General features: G+C 38.4%; 1 protein-coding gene across 3 annotated transcripts in view; it reads right to left on the bottom strand.

The window, feature by feature from the left end:
• Positions 1 to 24,887, bottom strand: part of IARS1 (isoleucyl-tRNA synthetase 1) — a 98,471-nt gene that overhangs the window by 12,449 nt on the left and 61,135 nt on the right. For 2 of the 3 annotated variants that reach the window (XM_044451679.1, XM_044451680.1), the window contains exons 23-32: positions 24,721 to 24,798; positions 23,408 to 23,529; positions 19,604 to 19,706; positions 19,330 to 19,413; positions 16,189 to 16,363; positions 13,282 to 13,394; positions 12,640 to 12,735; positions 10,129 to 10,305; positions 3,739 to 3,850; positions 1,296 to 1,421 (exon numbers count right to left, since the gene is read on the bottom strand). In XM_044451679.1, the coding sequence (XP_044307614.1) occupies positions 1,296 to 1,421; positions 3,739 to 3,850; positions 10,129 to 10,305; positions 12,640 to 12,735; positions 13,282 to 13,394; positions 16,189 to 16,363; positions 19,330 to 19,413; positions 19,604 to 19,706; positions 23,408 to 23,529; positions 24,721 to 24,798 (1,186 nt within the window). Of the gene's footprint in view, positions 1 to 1,295; positions 1,422 to 3,738; positions 3,851 to 10,128; positions 10,306 to 10,336; positions 11,327 to 12,639; positions 12,736 to 13,281; positions 13,395 to 16,188; positions 16,364 to 19,329; positions 19,414 to 19,603; positions 19,707 to 23,407; positions 23,530 to 24,720; positions 24,799 to 24,887 lie in introns of those variants that run through there. The other variant, XM_044451681.1, reaches the window with a different exon arrangement.

The raw sequence follows: 24,887 nt of genomic DNA, 5'->3' as shown, positions 1-24,887 counted from the left end.
AGACAAATATGACTAGCTGCATGACAAAGTCACTCTCACTGAGGGGAAATGGTGCCATAGCTGCAGCCTGAAGAAGCTTATGTTGAAGTACTTTTGCCACCACCCCCTGAACTCAGGTGCAAAGCGACATGAGCTGCCTGAATCCTTGTACAAGGAATGTTTCTTTCTATCAGTCACCAAAAATCTTCCTCCCCACAACACACAGATACGGACACAGACACACACAGATTCCCAAGAAGGGAAGCACTTTTTCTAGGAAAGAAACTTGTAGGAAATCGCCCCCCTTCAACTTGGTCTCAGTCCTAATGAAATTGTTCCCACCATCATTTACTTTTCAACATCCCAGAAGTTTTTTTTTAAATCAACATGCTAAGATATCATGAATTCTGCAACATTCTGTACCTATGAATACTGTAGTGAAGAACATTTTAATATAAATGGAATCCTTTAAAATAAAGCAGTTTGCTTTAGGATCTACAGTGAAAGTATTTGCTACTACACATTCAAATGTCTCTAAAAATCAAAAACTCCCTATTTAAAAGTATTAAAGCCAGGAAGCCACCAACAGGGGACTTATAAGCTTCCCTAAGTGGCCCATATGTTGCCAAGTACTGCTCCAGTGTCACTAGTTTGAAAAACGTACTATGTAACCTAGAATAAAAATAGTCTTTTTTTTAACCAATCAGAAATTGAGTTAAATTTTTCTTGCACACCCCATGTTCTCTCACTGGAGGCTGCTACGTTTTATAGTACTACAGTATGGAATGCCCATATGAAGTACTTAAGAGCATGTACATCACAACCAAAGGCATTTAAACAAAATTGTGCTGAAAAACAAACCAGGAGATCATCAAGCCTCCTGAAGCCAGAGCACTACAAAATGACAATGAAGAACAGCCTTATGATCACTTTATCTTGGGAGACAGTTGTATATTCTGATGCTAGCAGACTCTGATAAGCTGTTACACCTTGTTCTTTGAAATCTTAAGTAGCCAGATAAGAAGTGCAGGGGTAGTCTCCTGAATATCCTACTTGAAATTAATCAAATTTACCACAGAAGCAACACGCAGAAAGATATTTTAAAACATAATTTAGAATTTGTTTATTTTGACAATGCATAAACTTCCTGTCACCATAAAAAGCAGGTCCAAGACTAGGCACACATCCAAGGAAATTTTGTCACCTATTCTATAAAAATACACTAATAGTTTTCCAAAATGCATGAACACTCACATGTATACAATAATGCACACACATCTTCACAGCTGTGTGCTTCACTCTCAACTACTACCTACCTGTTTTTCCATTGAAAATCACTAGCTTTGAATTGTCAAGTCCAAAAATGCATGAGATAGCATTAACCAGTTTGGTGAAATCTAATTTGTTATCTCCCTTGGGATTTTCCAGCAACACCATGCCATCTGGGGAGAGAAACAGAGCAGTAATTCTAAGAAACCAATTCTGCTTTATGAACAGATGATCAAGATTGCTCCACCTATAATGTGAATACACATGCAGAACAACTTAGCTAAATGATACAATAGTTCCTTCATATCCAGGAACTATCTTAGAAACATAGAAACATAGAAAACAGAGCGAGTCAGAAGGGGCCTCCTGGGCCATCTAGTCTGACCTCCGGCACCAGCCGGCTCCGCTCACGACATGCCCACCATGTGGACGTCCAGCCTATCCTTGAACACCCGCACCGACCATCTCCACCCCAATTAACAATAGTGAAAGAATAAATAAAAGAAGGAAGGATGGACAAGTAGGAACTAAATGCACTGTCCCAAAAGGTAAAGAAGCCTAAATCTGAAGTTCCTCTGATTATTTTTTTTAAATGGGCCAGGGACCAAAGATTGTATAATGACAGCATGGGACCAGAGGGGCAGGAACCTGACTTCTCCTGAACAGCCACTGAACCCCAATGCAAAGTGTCACACAGCAAGCCACTTTACAAACTAGAGACTTCTAGAAGGGACTTTTGATATGGTAGTGGGGACAAGCATTCAAAAAAGGAAGTCTAAAAAAGAATAGTCAAACACTGTGTGAGCCCAAGCACCTCTCTGGGTCCTGACTATAACATTACAAATGCTTTAAATGAAAGGATGGATGAGTAAAAACAATGGCTATTCAATAATAAAGGCATTCAAAAGGCCTTAACGTTTTTATCCTCCATTAGAGCTCAGCACTAGTTGAATCCATTTATATATGCTGGCCATTAGCACATTCCTGGACTAGAGATTAGGAAGGTCAGTGGTGTCCTAAGTGTCTACATTTTAATATTTGTTGTGTACTGCAGTAATTATTTATATGGTATGCACTTAGTATTTCTCTTCCCCACCCCTCTCCATATTTTGATCACCACGTTATAGTGAGTAATGGTGAAATCCTGTACAGGGCAGTATGTATATAACAGCAGCCTTGGGCTAAGCAAAGCACAGGGAGCTGAGACAAGCAGGAGAGAGGAGGAGTGCCCTGCCTGCAACATGCATCCACATCTGCATTGAAGCAAGAAGCAACTCGCTCATGCACAGCTGAGCATGGCATGAGAACCAAGACCGATGGTTTATTTAGAGGCTGAACAACCCAGCAGTCACCCAACAGCAAATCACAGCTAAACCAGGGTGGATTTAAAAAATGGATTTTAAATTGGATTTTTAAAAATTTAAATCGGTTTTTAATTTAAATTGGATTTTTTAAAAAATAATTGTTTGAGGGAAAATCTATCAAAAGATAGTTGTCTACTTAAGATACACTGTAGTCCAAAGGATATTCATAAGGAAGGATTTTTTTTTAATTATGTAAAACCTTACAGAGGTTTCTGTAAGATTATTGGACAATTTTTCTATCTAGAAGATATTTATGTTCTCAAAACTGTTAATTTATGTCTGCAGATTACATGCCTCTTCTTCACAGCAAAAATGTTATAAAATAAACAGACAGAATTGAGAAAAAGACCTTAATCCCACTGTTCCTTTGTAAATTTATGTATACAGAATCAACCCCTTACTGCTTAAGTGCTAATTTTCAGAAATTGCAATGAATTAGAAGAAGATTGTTGAAAGTGGAGTAGATCTGCACAAGAAGTTAAATGTGAGAAAAAGGGGAAAACAGTAAAAATAAAGTGAAACCTTTTGAGTAGAATACTTCACAAGTGTTTGGATCTTTTCGTGTATAGCCTGAAGTTTATATTATTCTTTCCCTGGAGGAGAAAACCTATAATGGCAGCAGGCCGTAAAAATTTGATTTAAATTAAATCCACCCTGGGCTTAACCCCCTACAAACAAGCTGATCATAGACACAGTAAAAACAAAGGGGCTGGCATGTGGGAGGCAGTGCTCTTGCTCCCTGCTGTTCATGCATAACCATCCATGGGTTGTTTAAATTATGGCTTGCTATTACAGGCAAATCAGCTCATTATGTCTAGTCGGAAATAAGCTACAATTAAATTAGGCTTTCTCCCAGGGAAGTGTATAGGATTGCAGCCTAAATAGGGGTAGCTTTTCTTAATATAGTATCTTACACACAAGCTACTTACACATGTCAGACAGGCCCCAGGATAGTACATATATGATACTGTCTATAGCGCTATTCAACTTGTGGTGGCAAGGAAATATTGTAGGCAACAAACTGAATTTGGTCCCTAACTTGTCGCACAGTAGCTTTCCCAAAGAACACAGAAGCAGTTAAAAAGAAGATAACAACTCCTTAAAAAACAGATTAATAAGTTCCTACCTTGCTCTTTATCATCAACCCTGATGTTCAGGTTCACATAAGCACATGCTGGCTCAATGCGATGATGTAAAGCACCTTTGACTAGTGTAATTTCCAATTCTGATCCCTTCAGCTAAAGAAACAACAGTTACATGTTTTTAATAGCATGCAAACCTTTCCCCCTACAAAACCAATACAACTTGAATACACCGCCAGGAATTTTAGTAATTACGCTATTGTTGTTAGTTGTGAAGTCGTGTCCGACCCATCGCGATCCCATGGACAACATTCCTCCAGGCCTTCTTGACCTCCACCATCCCCCAGAGTCCACTTAAGCTCATGCCAACTGCTTCAGTGACTCCATCTAGCCACCTCATCCTCTGCCATCCCCTTCTTTTGCCATCTATTGTTCCCAGAATTAGGCTCTTCTCCAGGGAGTCCTTCCTTCTCATTAGGTGGCCAAAGTATTTGAGTTTCATCTTCAGTGTCTGGCCTTCTAAAGAGCAGTCAGGGTTTATTTCCCCTAGGACTGACTGGTTTGATCGCCTTGCAGTCCAAGGGATTCACAGGAGTCTTCTCCAGCACCACAATTCAAAGGCCTCAATTCTTCAGTGCTCAGCCTTCCTTATGGTCCAACTTTCACAGCCATACATTGCAACTGGGAAAACCATAGCCTTGACTATATGCACTTTTGTTGGAAGAGTGATGTCCCTACTTTTTAGTATGTTGTCTAGATTTGCCATAGCTTTCCTCCCAAAGAGCAAGCGTCTTTTTAATTTCTTGGCTAATTTCTTGGCCATCTGCAGTGATCTTGGAGCCCAGGAAAATAAAATCTGTCACTACCTCCATTTCTTTCCCATCTATTTGTCAGGAAGTGATAGGACTGGATGCCATATAGTTGCAAATTAATACCATTTCATATCTGTATGATAGTCTTTCCCAAACTAGTGCACTTCAGATTTCTTAACTACAACTCCCATCAAACCTAGTCAGCACAGTCAATGGTCAGGGATAATGAATGTTGCAATTAAAAATATCCAGAAGGCACCAGGCTGGTATACAGTATATTAGCAGAGACTGTTCTGAGTACAATGTATGCTAACTTCCAAGAGTGCCGAAAATGAAAAAGGCATAATGGAGTCACAGCTTGCATGCACAGATAATATGATAGCCATCCTGGCTGCCAAGGTACAACTGTTACTTACCACTGAACACCAAGAAGCAAGGCTGAAGTAAAATTTCTGAACATTAACATGGTATATACACCCCCACAACCCAGCCTCATGGTCATAATTTGTACACTTGTTTTTGGTTGTATACGTCATTAAATAAATTATAATTAAATCTATAGGAACATGGAAGTTTAAAAGTATGAGGAAATAAATATACTAGGACATAATTTGCCGAGCATTAGCATCTATTCTTTAAAATGCAGCCCCTTCCCAAAAAAACAAAAATAAAATATCTCACAGAGATGGATTTATCATTTGATAGAAAATGAACCATGACAAAGATCGTAGCTTAAATGACAGGAAGGAAATGCCTACCCCAAAGAGTGGGACAGGAAACCCCTGAGCAGTATGAGATGGTGGCCCCTACAGAAGGAGGGAGTAGCCTCAAATGCAGCAGATAAATGGAACTTTGTGGTTCAAGAAGTCTCTATACCTTTGAAGTTTACAGCAAATCAAATACCGATGTAAATCAAAGCAAACCTTTGGAATGATCTTACATTTTGTTTTACTATATTGCTTTATTTTCTAAAAGGTATTGTTCAAGGTTTTTATTCTTGTCTTTGGTTCAAGACGAGAATATTGTCTTGCTTAAGTTTTAACTAACAGATGGACTTTTGACTATCTTGATAAAAATGCATTATCAAAATTTGTCTATACTATTTAGATCAGCCAGCTGTACCTACATTAAATTCTAAATTAATGTAGAATTTGCTTTTTGGCTGTTCTAGAATCCCAAGCATTTTTACTCAGTATCTATCATTAATCTTCTGACCTCATCAAATTACATGTAATTTTGTATTCATCATCACACAAAATAGGTATGTTACTGATATCTTTCAAATTTCCCCATTTAAATGTTTATTCCTGAATAGTTACATGAACATATTATGCTATTTTTGTATATTTTGGAGTCTTTCACTGATATCAAACTGTGATCATCTGCTAGGAGCTTTGCTTGACTTTCAGTCACCAAGGTCATATCAAGTAAAACCTATATGTATTTTCTGCTACCTTGTTTACCTAAAAGGAAATGGGAAATTTCAATGTCTGCATAAGGAAACTGCAAAGAAGTACAAATTCATTGTATCTGCCTTCTCTATAGAGTAGGTAGAGCAAACACTCATAAAATAAATAGCATTTTTAAGAAGGCGATATGAGGAACTCAGGCAAGTATGGTGACATAAGATCAAGATACAGATCTTATTGATAAACTAAAAATGAATAAATTGCCAAATCCAAAGTTTTTAATGCATTAAAATGTGAAACACTAATCTTTTAATTAAAAAATATATAACATGTCTCTAAGATCAACCTCTCACCGAAAGACAGTTAAGTTATTAAGATAACACCAGATTTTTATAAAAAGAGTGGGGTGAGGTCAAGAAATTATAAGCTCATTAGCTCAATGTCTATTCTGGATAAATAGATACAATTATTAACTGCACAAGTTTTGGCAAACAGGTTTTCCTAAATAGGTATCAACAGGGATTCTGAAAGATTATGGTGTCTTTTACAGTTTTTTAAGCGTGTCAGCAAAGATCTAGTAGACACATAATATGACAGCCTATTGAGGGCTGTTACCAATGATGGGCTGTCGGGTCATGTGAACCTAGGTCAGTTCCCACAGGGATTTCTGTCTCACCACAGTTCTTTTGCTAACTTGCTTTTAAAGTTTAGCTTACTTTAACTGCAATCTCTGGAGTAAAAATATTGTTAAAGCTGCAGTTCCAGTGCAGGTCCCTGGGAGGACTGAGCAGTGGAAGGAGGCAGCAAACAACACACAGTGAACCTGATCATTTGTCAGAAGTACTTGTGGGCTGTTTTGGGAAACAAGGGAACTATTGTGGCTCACTGCCACAGTGGGTAGTTGTGAGGTGCAAATGTGTCCTCTTGGTACTTGAATTTGCAAAATCAGAGCTTCTTAATTTGTTCATAAATGTCCTCAAATTACAGGTGAGCATTGAGAATGCAAAGCTTGCAAATGAAGTAAAAATACCAAAGTGATTATGAAGAAATCCAAAAGGATCTCTTCAAACTGCAGGAATGAGTAATACAGTGGCAAATACTGATTTACTCAGTAAATCAGTTTACTGATTTAATTTATTTGATCTGTACTTTGCCTTTCTACCAAGAAAAATAGCACTCAAATTCAGCGTAAGCAAGTATAAATATAATGCATGCTACCGCAAACGTTTCCAACTTCATGTGCATACCAGGTATCTGAGCTGGTGGTTAATAACCAAGGAAAAGACCCCTTGGATTTACTGATAAATCAGTGATAATGGCAACATGGTATGCAGCAGCAGCTGAAAAAGTAAATTCAACTCTAGAGATCATCTGCAATAATACAATAAAACTGTCATTATAATGCTATGTTAGAAACATATGGTGAGAACACACCTGACAAATTTTTGCAAAATTTGCAAAAATCCTTAGCTTTTAAACCTGAAGTTTTCTTATTAGGCATTATACTTGTTGATATTAGTAAACAAGAAATGTACTTGATTTTACATGTAATTACTGTGGTGAGGATTGCATTTGCTCAACACTGGAAAAGTGAAGAACCACCCACCGATGAACTGATCCTAAAAAAGATCTTGGACTGTGTAGAAATGGATAGACTGACTTTGTCATTGAAGGAGAAAGAAGATACTGATTTCGATCAAACTTGGGACTCTTTATTATTGGCTAGAGAAACAGGACTTTGCATAGATTTAAATATGTTTTTAAGTTATCATGAATAGAAAAAAATGTGGGAGCTGACCCAGCAGGTCCGATGTTTCTGATGACTGATGTTGTTTTTAGTTTTCCTTTGTTTTAGGGTTATTTTGAATAAAACTCATTATAAAAAAAGAAGCTTCCCATAAGCAATCTTGGTTGGCCACTATGAGAAACCAATAATTATTAAAATAATAAGCACTTAGTTTAATCCAACAGAACTCTTACGTGCAGAGTAGAGGGCAAGGAAGGGACCATGAAATGACCTTCCAACAGTACAAAGCTATATTAGGAAAATAGTATTCAATCACCATAGCTCCCTAGATGTTGTACCATTTGAATCACTGCAGGTTTCAAGCCAGCTATACCCCTAGGCCGGGAGGGCGAACTTATGGCATGTGTGCTGCAGCGGGCATGCAGAGCCCCCCTTCGGCACACGAACCAAGTCACCCCAGCATTGCCCCAGCAGCTGCGCATCGAATAACAGAGCACATAGGGGCCATGCGCATGCTCAGAAAGGACTAGCGGCGCAGGGTGATAACATCACAAGCCACGACTCATTAGCTGCCACTTGTCCGAGCTTTCGCATGGCCAGTCAGTGCGCTGCCAATGATATATATATATATATATATATATATATATATATATATTTGCTTGGACTGGAAGTATGTTGTTTTTTTCCAACCTAAAACCTCAGTTTTCAGGTTTTATTGCAGTTTTGGCACTTTGCGATAAATAAGTGGCTTTGGGTTGGATTTTGGGCACTCGATTTCTAAAAGGTTCACGATCACTGGGTTAGGGTTAGAAAAACGAGGTGCCTTGGTATTATTTTGATGTTTGGAATGTGTTTAGAAGGGACAGAAATGATGAGCTGTGCAGAAAAAGCTACTCAAGGAGGGTTTTTCGAAATCGCCCTCTCTTCAATGGAACTTTAGCCCTATATTCGGGTGAGGGGTGTGCACCAGGGTAGGGTTAGGGCAGTCATGGTGAACCTATGGTTCACATGCCACAGCGGGCATGTAGAGCTCTCCTTGTCGGCACGTTAGTCCCCCAGCATCACCCCAGCAGCCGAGCATCAGGTAACAGTGCACACAGGGGCCATCTGCATGCTCTTAAAGGAGTAGCGGTGCCAGGCAATGATGTCACAAGCCGCCACTCATCCGAGCTTTCTCATGGCCGGTCAGTGTGCTGCCAAGGATATATATATATTTTCTTGGACTGGCTGTGCGTTTTTTTTACTAAACTAAAACCTCAGTTTTCAGGTTTTATTGTAGTGTTGGCCCTTTGCGATCAATAAGTGGGTTTTGGATTGCAGTTTGGGCACTTGGTCTCTAAAAGGTTTGCCATCACTGCCCTAGGCTATCTACCATTTTCAGAACTGTAGTCCACAAGAAGCAAATAAGGACAATAGCATCCTCTTTTCTAAGTGTCAAGGTTGCTGTTGACAAAAAACATGTCTATTCATATGAAACCTGGCAGGTCAAATCTAGTCAAAAAGGATTGTTACTCCCTGCAAAATTCATCTGATTCTCCCAATAAAGATAAGTGATTGACAGTTCCCTCTAAAATAAAATAAAATCAGGATATAAAGGCACATAGCATAAAAGTCCCTTCACCTATTCTTCTAACATTTAGTAGGCTTAATCCTATCCTGAACAGGTGCTATGCCTGCAATTTTCACCAAATTCCTACAAAGGAAAAATATAGTTATTTGAGTTCCACTGGAAGTCCATAGGAAGCACAAAGCTTCAGGTTTCCAAATCTGAAATAGACTTGGGCATTTTTCCAAAGCACCAAATTTGGAGTTGGTACACACCTCTTCTACTTCTTCATTACTATTACTGCTGGTTGTCCCTTTGCATGAGTGCAATTTAAATAGCAAATAAACCACAATCATTTTTTGGTAATTTCCCTTTAAATAGCTTTAACAACGTATTATTAAGACCTCTGGAAGTCAGGAAACACCTTTCACATGAGAAACTGCTGCTGCTGAAATGAGTGTTCAAAATGGTTTGGGTGGAGGTATCAGTACAGCCCCTGAAAATCATAAGTCTACAGCTAATATGGGCAATCAAGTACTCCCTTGAACACCACAAACACCTATAAAAATCAAGCCTTTTCATATGAAGAAGTCATGAAATCAACATAAACAGCCAAAAGTAGGACCTACCTTCACAAGATTAAATTTGAAATCTTTAAAAAATGGCAAGTTGAAATTTAGAAAAGCATGTTAATCATGACTGAAAAGAAGATTATTGCTGGGTATGTAAAAACATGTGAACTAATTTTGAAAGTAGCTTTGGATGATTCATTGACTTCTTGAACTTAAAACTTGTTATACAATATGAACATCTGAAATGGATATAGCAAGTCTGGTCCAATAAACATTTAATGTAAGCAATGCATTATTCAGATAATGGGCTGGGTGAATATTCTCCAAAGGATTTGTATTCATTCTTACCTGGGTTTTTTCTTGAATAAGCACTTCTTTTGAGGTAGGCACTGGGTATGGCTTCAAGGCAGCCTTTATTGTTGCACAAATGAAGTCTGTGTGCTCCATAATAACAGTTTCAAGGTAATCACCTTCTGGATGTGCCTGGTAATATACTGTAATCTCATCGGTAGGAACAAGATTGCGCTGCAATTAAATCAGCAACACCAGTGCGTCAGGCATTTTTGCAACAAAAAGTAAAACCTATTTTGGTTATTAACAAAGTAACATGTAAAAAATAGCCCAACATGATTATAAAGTAAAATTTATGGAAACAAAAAAGGATCTAACTGTACATATTACCATAATTTTTATTTGCAACCATGAAATGACCTAAAAAAACAAGTTTAAAACTGCACAATGATGTGTTTTAAACTGTGCAAATTACCTTTATAGAAGAAAAACCTTTCATTTAACTAAAGGTATTAACAATTATTTTCAGATAAAAGATACTAACAAAATTAATACATGTTCTGTTCTGGCTGAATTGACAGTTATTTTTATCGGGTACTGAGGATTATTTATAGATACTGTTATCCTAACAGAATGAGAAAAGTCACCTTCACACACAATTACCTATGTCATGCTCAATTTTTATCTTCTTTCCTATTCTCCTTTTATAGCCATCTGTTCCCTATCTGTATCCCATGCACTCCTGCCTATCCCCAAAACATACTTTTCCTTCAATATTTTCCTATTACATTAAAAGTATTGATGTCTTCTGTCTTGTTGTTATAACAAGCCATGTTGTTATTATGATCTGCCTAAAGATTTTGTTTGTTGCAATATTTTAGCTGATTTGGCAACAATGTGTATGAGTTTAAAAGGAAAGAAAAACAATTGATTTTGTAAGAGTAGGACAAGAAAAAGCCTTCTAAGGCAAGCTCTAGGCTCCTGTGGTTTAAGAAGCATAACACTCTTCTTACTTCCAGTTCACGGTTGGTCTTTCCAATTAATCTGAGGACAACTACACCGGCAATAAGCAACTTTTACCTGTGCAGCTAAAGGGCTGAACCATAGAATGTATTGCCTTCTTTTTAAATAATTCCTTCTAAACTTTATCATGCAGCATTTACTTTGCATTTCCCTTTCTCACTCAAGTAGAAATACGTCCATCCGGTGTGAAGCACAGATATGCATTTAACTCACCAACAAACATGAAGAGCCCCTGCAAAGAAACCCAGCTAAGACATTGATGGTTGATGGCACCTAACTTATGTTTTGACATGCAATCTTAGAGGTTTTTAATAGTAGAATTGTAAAGCAAAGCACAAACTGGCCTCAAGACTCTTAAAAGCCTATAGTTGACTACCAATCAAACATGTTCTTTAGATGTTACATGTCAAAATACAGTATTTTCATTTATAAAGTTCCTTAGATGATAGGGGATGTAAAATTATGAACAGCACAATTCTATTTATTTCTTTATAGAAATGTTATTGAATTTAATAGGGCTTCCTTGAAGGTAAGTGGGTATAGGATTACAGTCTTAAGAACAAATGTTCCCTGCAGGCTTACAAGCTACAGTAAGAGCCACGATCCAAGGAAGTATGCCAAGATTTGAGGTTTTGTATCTTAAACAGCAGCTTATGCTGCATGACAAAGCACTTTTGAACCTGAATATATTTTCAAAAGATGTTTTGGTGACTGGAGTTCAATGTTCAAGGGGTGGGGAAGGGTAGCCAAAAATGTCCTTTGATGCCCTTTGAAACACAGATGTAACTTCCACATGCAAAACTGTTTATACTGAAATTGGTTTGGTATTTCTGCAAGCAATCTATCCATGGACATTTGAGGATGGATAGATAGACTGATGATAGATAAAAAGTCGATTCTGTTTGACTATCCTGCAACAGACAGATTAGGTTTGCCCTCGTATGATATTCCGCTGGTTTTTGCGATTTATGCAGTAAACCCCCAGAGAGCTTTGGCTACTGGGCTATATTGAAATAAAATGCTGCTGCTGCTGCTGAACTTGTTGATTGATTTGTCCTTCACAGAATCATAGAAGAGTTGCAAGGGGTCAAGAAGGCCATTGGGTCCCACACCCTTCTGTTGCAGGACACCAATTTACACCATTCCACTCAGATGGCTATCCAGTTTCTTTCTGAATGTCTCTAGTGTGGGAGAGCCCATGGCAGCTGGTTCCACTGTCATATTGCTCTGACAGCGAGGAAACTTTTTCTGATATCTAGCCTGAATCTGGGTTGTTGCAACTTGAGTTGATTATTCAGTATCCTGCACTCTGCTATCGGAGAGATCTTGACCTTCCTCTATGTAACAGCTTTTAAGGTACTTAAAGGTGGATTATAAAGTTCAGATGTGTGAGCAGGCTAACTATCTTGCATTTATTTTAACCAGTGAGACTTGAGCTACATTTTATAACCCAATACTATTACTATGCTAACATCAATGAAAACAAGAGGACCACAGCGGTGATACAAGGGAGATGTTGGAGGGTAACTTGCTGTAATTACTAACCTTCTTTCTCAGTTTTTGGATGCGGTTTATTACTTCTCGTGCAACACCTTCATCCACCATGGACTGATCAGGAGTAACATCCAGAAGAACCAAAACCTGGCAATAAAATATGGAGATGCCATCCACAAAATAATAAATCAGAAGCGACATTCAGATGCAACAAGGGATTTTTTTTACCAGACATAAATTATTGATAATCTGCCCTGCAATGTTCTTATAAACTTTTGTGACAGACTCACAAACACACGGTGATGTCTAACACCAAAAACATTTATTCCAATCCATTTGATCCTGTTACAATAAGGCTGCATCCACCCTTTCAACAGTGGGGAAGATACAGGACGAGGCCTATAGATGTCTGCTTCATCTGCTTCCCTTTTCACCCTATGTGAATAGATAATCCAGACAGGGAGGAGCTAAACCAAGTCCTGGTCCTTTAGGGTTTTTCCTAGCATGGCTACTTGAAAACCCAATATTCACCACACCAGTCCAAAATTCAGACTAAGCAAGGTCATTGCCTTTTGACATCTCAGGCAAACACTCCAAAAGGAGCTCTGCACTGCAGATTAAGAGCTGATAATCCATATGAACTGGTACTTAACAAAGTACAGATTCCTCACAAGAGATTACTACACTGAATACCTGAGAATCAGAATGTGCTTCAAACTGAGCAGATCCTCCAGCTGTCTGGTCAAAGGTGTACATCAGACGGAGATCTTCTTCATGTAGTTCGTGTCCTTCTACATCAATGGTGCCTGATATATTGAAATAAGACAATTATCCATTTTATATTAAAATAGGATGTGCCAAGACCTAAACAATCTGTAACTGCTCAGCTTTCAGATATATTGCTTTTCTTTCTCTTTCACTCAAAAAGTAATATATCTCTCTAATCATCTTGTGTTATCCTACCTTCCCTCCAATTGCATTTCTCACCTTTTCTCATTCATGTAGTTTATTTTATATAGCATTAGACAAACCACCTATCGTCTGTCAGTTTGGAATTCTGGAAAAAATATATTAACTTTTATACTCCTATATTTGGGTGTTTTTCCTTTTGCTCATATCACTTTGCATTTGTACATGAGAAATTTCATTTTGTTACCAAACCTTTATAATTTAAAATGCATCTGAGATGCATGTTAGCATGTTCATTTCACCTATTTTATATTCAAGAATAACCTTAAAAACTTCTGACTTATCCAATACAAGTCCATTCAGAGGACAGTAATTTATTAGACAGTAACTTGGTCTGTACTATCAAACAAGCTACCATGGCTTATTTAAGGCATGGTGGCTTGTCTGATTGTGCAAATTGTCCCAGTAGGTCAACAGGATGTTTGTAAATACTTATCAATGCATTATCACAGTCACACACAAGTCCTTCCAAATCTCACCCCTGCGTATGTAGTACTATGATTTCTATTGCCTCCAAACAACATCCCCAATTCACATGAAGTCATGGGGGTTTAAAAGTCTGCTCCTGATTATAGATATCAATGTAGCATTCAAGAAGTCTTTAAGCTGGAGAAGCAACCCATTTAAGGCTGTCTTTTAAGACCAGATGAAATAGCAACAATTAAAGCATATATTTCTAGCCATTATAGTTCTACCAAACAACCTGTAAGTTTGCAGGTAATTCCTGGAACACATTCCTAGAAAGAATTTGGCTAGATCACAGGTCAAGATTGATAGCTTCTTGTACCACACTCCTCAAGATCTATGCTTTTGACCTAAAGTATCCCTGTGCATGTTTAAGTGATAGTGCTGAATCTTATAGTGCAGGGCTGCAAAAGAAAACGCAAAGCCATAATAAATCCACCTCAAGGCCATCACTGGCAACAGCTCCAGGTCCTCAATGCCCCCTCCCTCAGCAGCCTATCTTCTCACTGCCACTGCTTGCTGTTGTTCCTCATCTCTGCTGGCACTGGCTTGCTTGACGGACAGATGACTAGTGAGCAAGCAGGTAGGACACCTCCAAGCAAAATATGGGCACACGACCACCTTTCTCCTATGCTCCTCAGCAATTGCTGCACGGAGGCATCCTCTGATACTACAGGAAGCACACTGCCCTAAGGTCAGTGGGAAAAGTGATACAGTAGCAATTGACAGCATTATCAATGAATATGTGTGATCCACTTTTAAACCTGCCCAAGTTTATGACCAACACTGCACCTTGTGAAAGTGAATTCCACAGTTTAATAATGTGCTGTGTGATGTAGTACTTCCTTTTATCTGTCTTGAATCTCTCATCACTTAGCTTTATACATTGATCCCAGGTTTTAGTATTATGAAAGAGGGAGAAAAATGTCCCCCTATCCACATTCTCTACAGCTTACTCTGCAATTGCTAATTTTACTCAGAATTCTTTGCTGAAGGACTATGTCAAAATGCTTTTGAAACTTCAATTAAATAGTGCCTATCAGTTTACCCAGTCCACATGGTTTCTGACATTCTCTAAGAGCTCTGCAAAGCTAGTCAGGCAGGTCTTATCTTTGAATAAGGCATTGTTGATTCTTTACTTGTAAGGTTTGTCCTTCTATATATTTACTAATTCTTTCAATCATTTCAGGTGGAACCGTCTACAAACTGCTGGATCTGTTTAAAAGAAACCTACCAATTTTCCGATAATCTGGTACAGAGGCTGACCTTAGGGACATGTTACATATTTTGTTAGAATATGAGTAATTTCATGTAAGGGTTCTTTAAGAACTCTTGGATGGATACCATGTGGCCCTGAGGATTTATCAACTTTCAATTTCTCAATAGGGTTGAGAATGTTAACTTTTATTACTGCAATTTTTCTCTGTTCCTCAGACCACCCCCATCCCCATGTATCTGTCTTTGATCTTCCACAGTGAAAACATATGAAAAATAGTCAGTTTCACAGTATTATTCTTGTCTTTTAATTCCATGGGCATCCATCAGCCCATCTAGCTTGTTCCCTCCTTCTGATAGCATTTAACAAATTCTTTATTGTTGGCCTGGGTTTTGGCAGTGATATGCTCCTCAAATACTTCTTCGCTATTGTTTATCTTCTGCCTGCATCTCGTTTGTGTCCCCCTTTTTTCCTGCCCTTGGGCAAGACTTTCAGCTTCCTTGGCACTGCTCATTAACCATGCTGTCAACCTCTTGGACTTGTAGCTACATTCCTAATCTGTAGTACACATTCTAGCTGAGCTACTATTGCAGTTCTGAGTAAATTCCAAGCATTTTGAAGGAATTTGATTTTCTTCACTTCCCCTTTCAATGTCTTTAATTTTTTTTCTCATTTTTACCATTGTCTCATTTTCTCATTTTGCAGGATTAACACTTTTCTTCTTGTGATAATTCTCTAATTTGCTCACGGAATCTATGAACATTTGACAGTAACTAGATAAACAGCTTTCAGATTCCTCATCATCTGTTATTAGGCTATAACATATACCCAGGTAGCCAAGCAAATTAGCTCGTACACTCAGAAATGAAAGGTCTTTTGCATCAACAGGCTAGGTCAACGCCAATACACCTTTATGACAAAGCATGCATACATACTGTAAGGCTACTCACCTATCTTCTGGAATTCTTCCAACTGCTCACTTGTCAGCTCCTTGATAGCAGCCATAACAGATTTAAAGGCACCTTTCAGACGCTTTCCAAGGACCATGTGATCAGGCTCTGCTCTTAGACGGATTCCGTATTTATCTTTATCTGTTGACAGTGTAACCTGACGGACATTAAGTTCCTGCAAATTTAAAAAAGACAGAGGAGAAAAAAAGAAGTTTGAAATAGGAATAATCACTGCAGTGCAATTAATAATCAGCAACAACTAACCTTTTTTATTTGTTGAATGGCAAAGGATGAGATAGGACAAACACATGCGTTGTCTACTGCAGTGATTTGTTTGCACTCAACAATAGTATGATTAATACAGTTAATACTATTGTGCCATGTAAATACTTTGCTATCTTGAGGACTGAGTCTGAAATTGTGCAAATCCCCCTACTACTCAATATTCAAGTATGATCCAAAGATCTTTACCTTTTCTGGCCCCCGAGTTTCCACCCTCAAAATTCCCTGTTCTGCCTCTAGGGTCATTTCTTTTCCATTCAGCAGTTGTCTTATGCCCTGTTTCCCATGCTATTAGTCTATTTATTTATTTATTTGTTTGTTTGTTTAGGGAACTTCTATGCCGCCCCATTCGCCGAAGCCTCGGGGCGGCTCACAATCATAAATAAATAACATAATATAAAACAATATAATTTAACAGTATAAATTAAGTTGCCCTGGCCAAAGAATAAAATAAATAAATAATATTAACAATTAAAATAACGTTTGAATAAAAAGGTCTTCGCCTGGCACTGAAAAACAAATAACGACGCCAGGCGGACCTCTCTGGGGAGTGCGTTCCATGGAGTCTAGGCCTCCTGTGCTCCCCATGAACTGACCCCACTCACTTTCAGGCAACAATCATCATACCAAGAGCCATCATTAACAGTTAAGATTGCTCTGTAACTAAGAATTCAGTTATGAGCAAGTTATTCACAATTGTATGAACCACTGAACAGGAGCTGAACCATCAAAAGAATTCTATTTTGCAGCTGACATACTTCTGCTATGATGCATTGCTCTTAGGAATCCTGGGAAACCTTTTGTCTGGCCATACAATATTATAAAGAAATTTAAATCTTTTGTGTGCCATTCAGGTATAAGATTCTGATATATGAAGCAGCACAAGGGACCCCTCTGTCTTTCTGAAACTGATACAGTCTCAGTTGGCTCCGTTTCTGGGGAAAATAAAAGATTAGCTCACAATCAACGTTCTAAATAGCTGAACGCTATTTACTGGCACCAATGAATCAAAATGTTTTACTTGGTTTTCTTCTCATCTCATTTATTTCTCAAAGAGGGTAGTCTACATATTACTCTCTTTTATTTATACTTTAATCAACTGTGAAAACACAATTGGCCTTAGAATGAAAAGGCATGTTTACAGGCAACTAAAAGGGTTTTGGAAAATGAATGAGTGGCTGTCTTGAATGCCTATCTACTACACACACACATGCCCTCTTCATATGAATAAACAGGCCCAGAGATAGCTCCCCCCCACCCCGCCCTGTAAAGATTTGTCATTTAGCCTGTCTCACTTCAAGGGAAAACTCAAGGGAAGTCACAACATCCATATGAATGGCAGCTTCCCATTTAACTTCCAGGTGACCAAAATCCCAAATTGCCTTTTGAAATCAAGGCAGCAGAATGAGCAGGTCTGACAGCAATGGAAAATGCAACTCTCCAACTACTGTCAAAAGCATGTTCCTGATTTTAGCATTAACTGATACTTCTTGTTTACACAGGCAACAGCTACAGTCCAGGAGATCCCCCACTTAGTACTGACGCCTTTTCCCCCAATATCCCTTATCAGTCCTTACTCAAAGGTACATCTTGCTCATCACAGTACAAATGTAACTCGGATTATTTTATTTCTCATATTATAAAGTGCTTTTTTTTCAGAGAACAAGATCTTGCTGTTGACATTTACAAAATGAACCTGTTATTTTGAGTCATGTCATATAACAGAAAACATTTTTAAAAGGCTAGTTATGTGTCTGAGCTATATAGTTATATTCTACTTTTCGACAAAGACTTGTTCCCAAAGTAGCTTACAGTTAATTTCATTTGAAATGTTAAAAAAGCCATTCTGAGGAACTGCAGTATATTCTCCCAAGTGTCAGGAATGCACGACTGAGCCACTTAAGAGCTAAATGCTTCTCTTTTTCCATGTGGCATTACATTCTGTCATACTCAAAACCACTTAGAGATGTCTTTTACAATATGGTAAGTGGTGTGTGTGTGTGTGTGTGTGTGTGTGTACAACGAAATAAAATCTAAATTAAATATTCATAAGTGGCCTGACTTTTACTGCAAAAATTTCTCTTTGGAAAGCTCTCATAATGGCTTTTAACTTCATGCTCAGCTTCTAAGCACAACTTGGGTACCCAGAACTTTTCTCCAAATCAGGATTGGTCAATGGCTCTCCTTTCTACATAGCAGAGGTGGCCAGACTGGCTCAACAGAAGAGCCACATACAGCAAATGTCAGATGTCTGAGAGCTGCAAGCAGGTGCCAGCAGGCAGCTGTAGCGGGTAGTGAGTGGCAAGCAGGCATGTGTGGACAGCAGCAGGAAGGATGGCAAGTCAGCACTCGTGCGCACGCGCGAGCACTCGCAACAGTGAGCCACAAAATAAATGCGGTTCCCAAGTCTCTGTTTGGCCATCCCTGACATACAGAGTAACTTACTCACCCAAAACTACTATCCTAATACACTTAGAAAAGCACTAAACTTAGTGCAAGTTGCAGATAAATATGCTTTGGGTTGTGTTACATGTCACCTCCAGCTGCTGGCTGTATCAAAATTGCCTTCTAAATTCAGTTTATCTGGCATTAATTTGGATAATGGTGGGCTGAATATAAATGGATTGGGTTTATGAAGTGCCAGAGGCAGAGCAGACGCTTTCTCCCCCTACAATTCCTCAAACACATAAAAAGAGTTGCAGTGTATCTGCTCCATACTCATCATTACCATAAATTTGCTTATAGGTCTATTTCTAACAATACACAACTGGGAACGACTGAAGAATGGCAACAGTGCAAGGTCCATATGGGTTATTCTCCTGCACAGACTATCAGTGTGTGCTCTTGCTTCTATCTTACCTCAAGTATATACTTTTCCAAGGACCGGATATCTTCCAGTGCCTGAGGATCCTGATGAATAATCACCACCTCTTTCAGTGGATACTGAAAATGAATTCAACAGCATCAGTCTCGAAAAAAATATCAGTCTACTGCATATTTTAATACTGACTATTTAAATTATTTTCTTGTAATCCATTTTATGGAACTTGCTGATTTACTTATGCTTTTCTCTGGCAGAGACAATAAATGCTTACAGGATATTGATGTAAAAGAACGTAAAACAACATCTTACCTTTACTGGAATGGTTTTCCTATCTCTGATTACCCGTCCAAGTTCAATAACAGACTGCATCCGGGAAACAGCACTTTCTATGCTTTTGTCAATCAGATCCTCCCTAGATTCAGAAGGAAAACAAATACTGCAACTGCCTGCTAATATCAAAGAGAATTCCTTCAGAATCACATCCTACTTTTCAAGGATCATTGAAGGGAGAAGAAAAAAACTCACTGGACCTCCCTGAAGCTCCCAAAACAGCACTTTTGAACATATTCAAGATTAACTGTGGTGAACGTGAGAGCTGGTGTGGCACAGTGGATAGAGTGATAAGACCTGAACAATAAAGGCCTTGGTTCTAAGCTTCCTGTTCAGTCATGAAGCGCAGTAGGTTGCTCAGACTAAGTCATTCACTTGCAGCCTATTCTCCCAGGCATTTAACATGCAACATTTGAATGCTGTTCTTTTAATTTTATTACCAGTTAATTACCAATTTGTGTTAAGCTTCTTGTATTGTTTTTTAAAGATTTTATTTTATTTACGTTTTTATAGACAGTCACAATAGCCACGTAGCTCTCTGGATGGTTTACACAGTTAAAAACTACCAAGGAAACATAAAAAGCAATATATTAACAATCAACTAAAAACATTCACTCCAACAGCAGGAGCACCAATTGTGTTGATATCATATGCTAGCAGACTTTTCCTGTATATTTTAAGATATTCTGTTGTCAACTGTCTTTGATATTGTTTTAGTGATAGCGAAAGCAAATTTTTAAAGAAAGCAAAGATGTATAAATAAAATGTGATCTCAGGTATTCCAATATGAACTGCATAAAGTGTCCTTAGCAATAGTTATTCAGTTATCTAAAAAACCAATTTCATAAAAGTAAAGATTCATTTAGTATGGCAGTTAAAAAACTCACAAGAAAATCAAATCACACTCAGCTGCATCCTACCGTACAAGTTAACTCTAAAGCTAAGAAAATGTAATTGGTCCCTGGCAACTGCAGACAAATTGGTCTAAATGTAGTCTCCCCTTCTCAAATAACTGAGGGAAAAAGAGGGAGAAAACACACTGGGAACATGCAGTGATTTCTCCTGCTGCATCACAAAACAACCCACCCTACATAGTTTATTCACACGGCAGATTAGCATTTTGCGCAAACCCACCTTGAGAAAGTACAGGCAGGAAGTGGAGGCAAAAGAAGAGGAGGTTATCAGTGGCTACTGGCCTTGCAGGCTATGTGCTTCCTCCTTTACCAGAGGTGGCATGCCTGCATACAGCACTTGCTGAGGAACTTGGCCTGACAAGAGGTCCTGTACTCATCCTCCTTGAGGATCCTGTGGGCAGCTGGTTTGCCAACGTGTGTACCAAGTGTTAGACTAGATGGACCATTGGTCTGATCCAGCATGGCTTTTCTCGTGTTCTTATGTTCTTCAACTGAAGAAAACCTAATTCCAAAGCCTATCAGTTTTCACTGGTCAGGACAGGGGTTGTGACGAGCAGCTTGTTCCTTTTTCCTGTCATGGGTGGATATTTTCTAATTTTCTCCCAAATGATTAAAAAGAGAAAGGAAGGGTTTTCAGATAGTTTAAGGGTATGTCAACGGAACAGAAGGGTTTTGGGTCCTGCAATTCGAAGACTTTTCTCAGTCTATCCTTGGTGTACTCCTTTCAGTTCCTATCACCACTGGAACACTAAGGTCAGAGACTTTCCCTACAATGAGGTGGCATCTGGCAAAGAACCTCTTAAACGGCAGATGGGGTCGGGGGAAAGGATTCACAACTTCCTATAGCCCTGTGGATGTCCTCTCAAGGGCAACAGGACCACATCCTTAATTATTTGATGGTAAACTGAAAATTATAAACATTAAGATAGAAATATGACCAAATAGGAGACGCGATTGAATGTACTGAACTTGGAGGAACTAATAAAGTTGTCATGAACAGGACATTTGGGAGGGCTTTCAAATCATAGTGTCACCATATATTGGAGACGACTGGACAGCACCTAACAGCAACAGAAATGAATTAAATATAAAGTCATTTTCTAGGTATACACATCAAACGAGTACTAAATAGTACATTTGTTAAAACAAACAAAAAAAGAGATATCAAAAAACCCATCACATTTTCCTTTTTTTTTAAAAAAAGGAAACAAATCCAAACTGCACACAAGGAAAGTTAAGTAAAATTTAACTTTGGCCTAGTGACCATGAGGTGCATAGACTCATTTCTTTCTAGGTGAGCATTATATAGTATGGAGATGTGGAGAAGGGGAGTATCAACTTCTGTTAAATGACACAGTAATTGCTACAAAACTCTTGGGAGGGGAAAACCCTGCTTCATTATAGACTAGCTATTAAAAAACAAATAAAGTCAATGACAAAGCAAGTCAATTTACTGTATTTTTAAAGTAATTTACTTTTACAAATCATAATCATCTTTGGTGGTATTAATTGGAGAGAACAAGACTGCGCCTGGGACTCAAGAAATTAAGTTACAATGCTATAAATAATTGAAGATCTTTTAACATGCCTTACATAATACCAGTTCAAGGACATCCATAATGATAATGTACATTGTGTGTTACAGAAAAAAATCATATATCTATACCGCAGATGTTCACAGCATAGAAAAAATCTGATTTAATTTCTTTTAAATAAATGGTTTGGATTATTAGAAGAAAATGCCTTTCACTATCTGGATTAATGACTCAAAAGCATAAAGCACACAAATGAAAACAAACCCCTGCCACTGGCAAAAAAAAAAAAAAAGGTTATTATCAGAAGTATTCAAAACAAAATAAGTCCTTTTGGTCAACAGCATTAACGGAAAAAAGTGTCACACTCTAAATGTTTGTCCAGACAACTGCAATATGGTTAGAATATTAAGAAACCAACAGAAAAACAAATTTTTCTCCTTTCCTTCATCAAGACCAAAGGAGAATATAATTACCTGTATGAGAATTAATAACCAGGGCACAATTTGGCAGCAGCTGTTTTCTTATTTACCCACTTCCCCCTTATAGAACATAATGTCTCACACTCCTTCCCAAAAAGTTTCAGTGAGCTTTGTTTACCATGGCTGTGAGTCCCAAGAGAACAAGAGCAACACAGCAAATCCATTAGATCAAATTCTGCACCTGGATCATATAGAATGGAGCAGCCAAGGGCTTAGGAAATGCTAAATTCATCCTCTTGCAGTCAATCCTGTTCCATCCCAATTGCTATAGGCAAGTCAGCAACTGGTGGACAAAGCTGGGACAGAATTTTACCCATATCCATGACTTTCCTCGTGCAACCCAAAACAACATTCTTGGTGCATGATATCGGTCCACAACATAGGTGGGAGGGAGTGCTACTATCAACCCCTTAACTTTTTCCCCAGTGCAAGGTGTGGATGACTGCCTCAGTCTTCAGTCATACTATCAAAAATCTTGCCTTTTGCCACACAAAGCTCTGTGTGAAGCCTAAGGCAAGAAAAAGCTGTGGCCAGTTTTAATCCAATTACATTCTCACTGTCATTACTGCTTTCCTGTCCCACCCCAATGCATGCTGCACACAGAACATATTTTTTACCACTTACACAGATTAAAAGTAGAAACGCATCACATCCAAAGCTCTGCCATCTCCCCAGCATCTCATGTAGGAATGTTATCTCCCTTGTCTAAGCTAGGTTCCAAGCTCCTCCAAGCTTCCATGATTCACCAGTGACAAATATATCAAGAATCTCAAAATACATTTCAAAGTGCAAAAGAGCCCTGATTTAAGCCCTTAAATAGTATGGCCACCTTTTGCAATTAAGGAAGTTCCTCACCTAACTTGAGGAAGCATGAGGTAGTGAATGCTATCAGTGTTCTTCTCCTGTACACAGGCTGGATCAATAAGAGTCTTCAAATTCTGATACATCAGTTCGGTGATAAATGGAGTATAAGGTGCCTAAAATCACAATTCTTCATTACTTCATAATTTTGATACATGTTCTATATTTGCTATCAACTACACATTTTACTAAAATAGCTGTTAAGCCCATATATTTCTTGTTACTGGAAAAACATTGTCTAGAAAATGTGTTTTGTACAATAATGTAATACTGATATTTGACATTTAAAATGTGTGATTGAATCCCAGCACTAGAATTCAATCAGGAAGTTGTTTCCAGTTGAACAACTTCCTCTGGGAAATTGAAATACACAAATTACACGGTTTAATACCACCTGATGTCTGTACACTTGCAAGGGACAATAATAGGTCTTTTATGTGATCTATTTATACACAAGCATTTAAAATACAGAGAGGCCCCCAGCAGAGTCAGAGAAGCAAGAGTTAACCAGTGTTTACTTTTCCTTGTAGAGACCATAAATGAAAGGAAACTAATAGCATTCAAGTCCAGAATCTTAGTGGGAACTGCCCAAGGTCATATTCTCCTAAACTGGAAAACAGAGGCCTTCCAAGAGGTGCTTTAGAACTGACAGATGAAGGATTCATAAATATGCCTCTTACTGCATTTGGAAGGAAGCACCCTTATGCAAATTGATTTTACTATATCTGGTCTGTGCACAGGAAAATAGGAATATCTGCTGACTCCCTGAATTGCATTCATCACTAATGCTATTTCTATTTGTTTTCTCCCTCCCCTTCCAGATCTTCTAGGAGCTCCAAGAAACCATACTTTCCCATCACAGGCAACATGACAGCTGGGGACACAACTAAATGAGTGTGGACAGTCAGCTGTGCAGGAGTAGTGCGAACAAGATACACACATACATTTTCTTTAACCACTGGGGATGCATTAGACCACACTGCAGGTGCATTTGTCAACTTCAGATTCCCAAATCTCAGAGGGGGAATCTTCCTTATGTTGAAAACCAGCAAAGGCAGAATTTTACTGAATTCAGAATCAGGTGTTGTGCTTAAAAAAAAAAAAAAAGCGGAGATTCACACAAACATGGGTTCTATCCTTACTACTTTCTCTGCTCCAGTAGAGTCACAGCATACACTGTGCCTTGGCAGCAGCTTCCCTGAATGTCAAGCTGAGCATCATTAGTTCCATAGGACTATTTCAAACCTCCTGTACCAATATTTATGCAAAAATGAATGCGGCGAGTGAGGGCTGCAGTACATGCTTACCATAAGTCTGCACATGGAGTAGACAACACTGAACAAGGTTTCTAAGGCCATAATGCAGTCATCTGTTCCATTTTCACCCTACTCATGTAGTATTCATAAACATAAGAGAGATTAGAACACCTTCCACTTTTTCATTTTCAGTTCTAAGTTTTTACACTCACATACAA

This window comes from Varanus komodoensis, unplaced genomic scaffold, assembly GCF_004798865.1.
Source record: "Varanus komodoensis strain SLA01 unplaced genomic scaffold, ASM479886v1 scaffold6_2, whole genome shotgun sequence".
Lineage (NCBI taxonomy): Eukaryota > Metazoa > Chordata > Lepidosauria > Squamata > Varanidae > Varanus > Varanus komodoensis.
The sequence above is the reverse complement of the archived record's forward strand: the minus strand, read 5'-3'. Positions and strand labels throughout refer to the sequence as shown.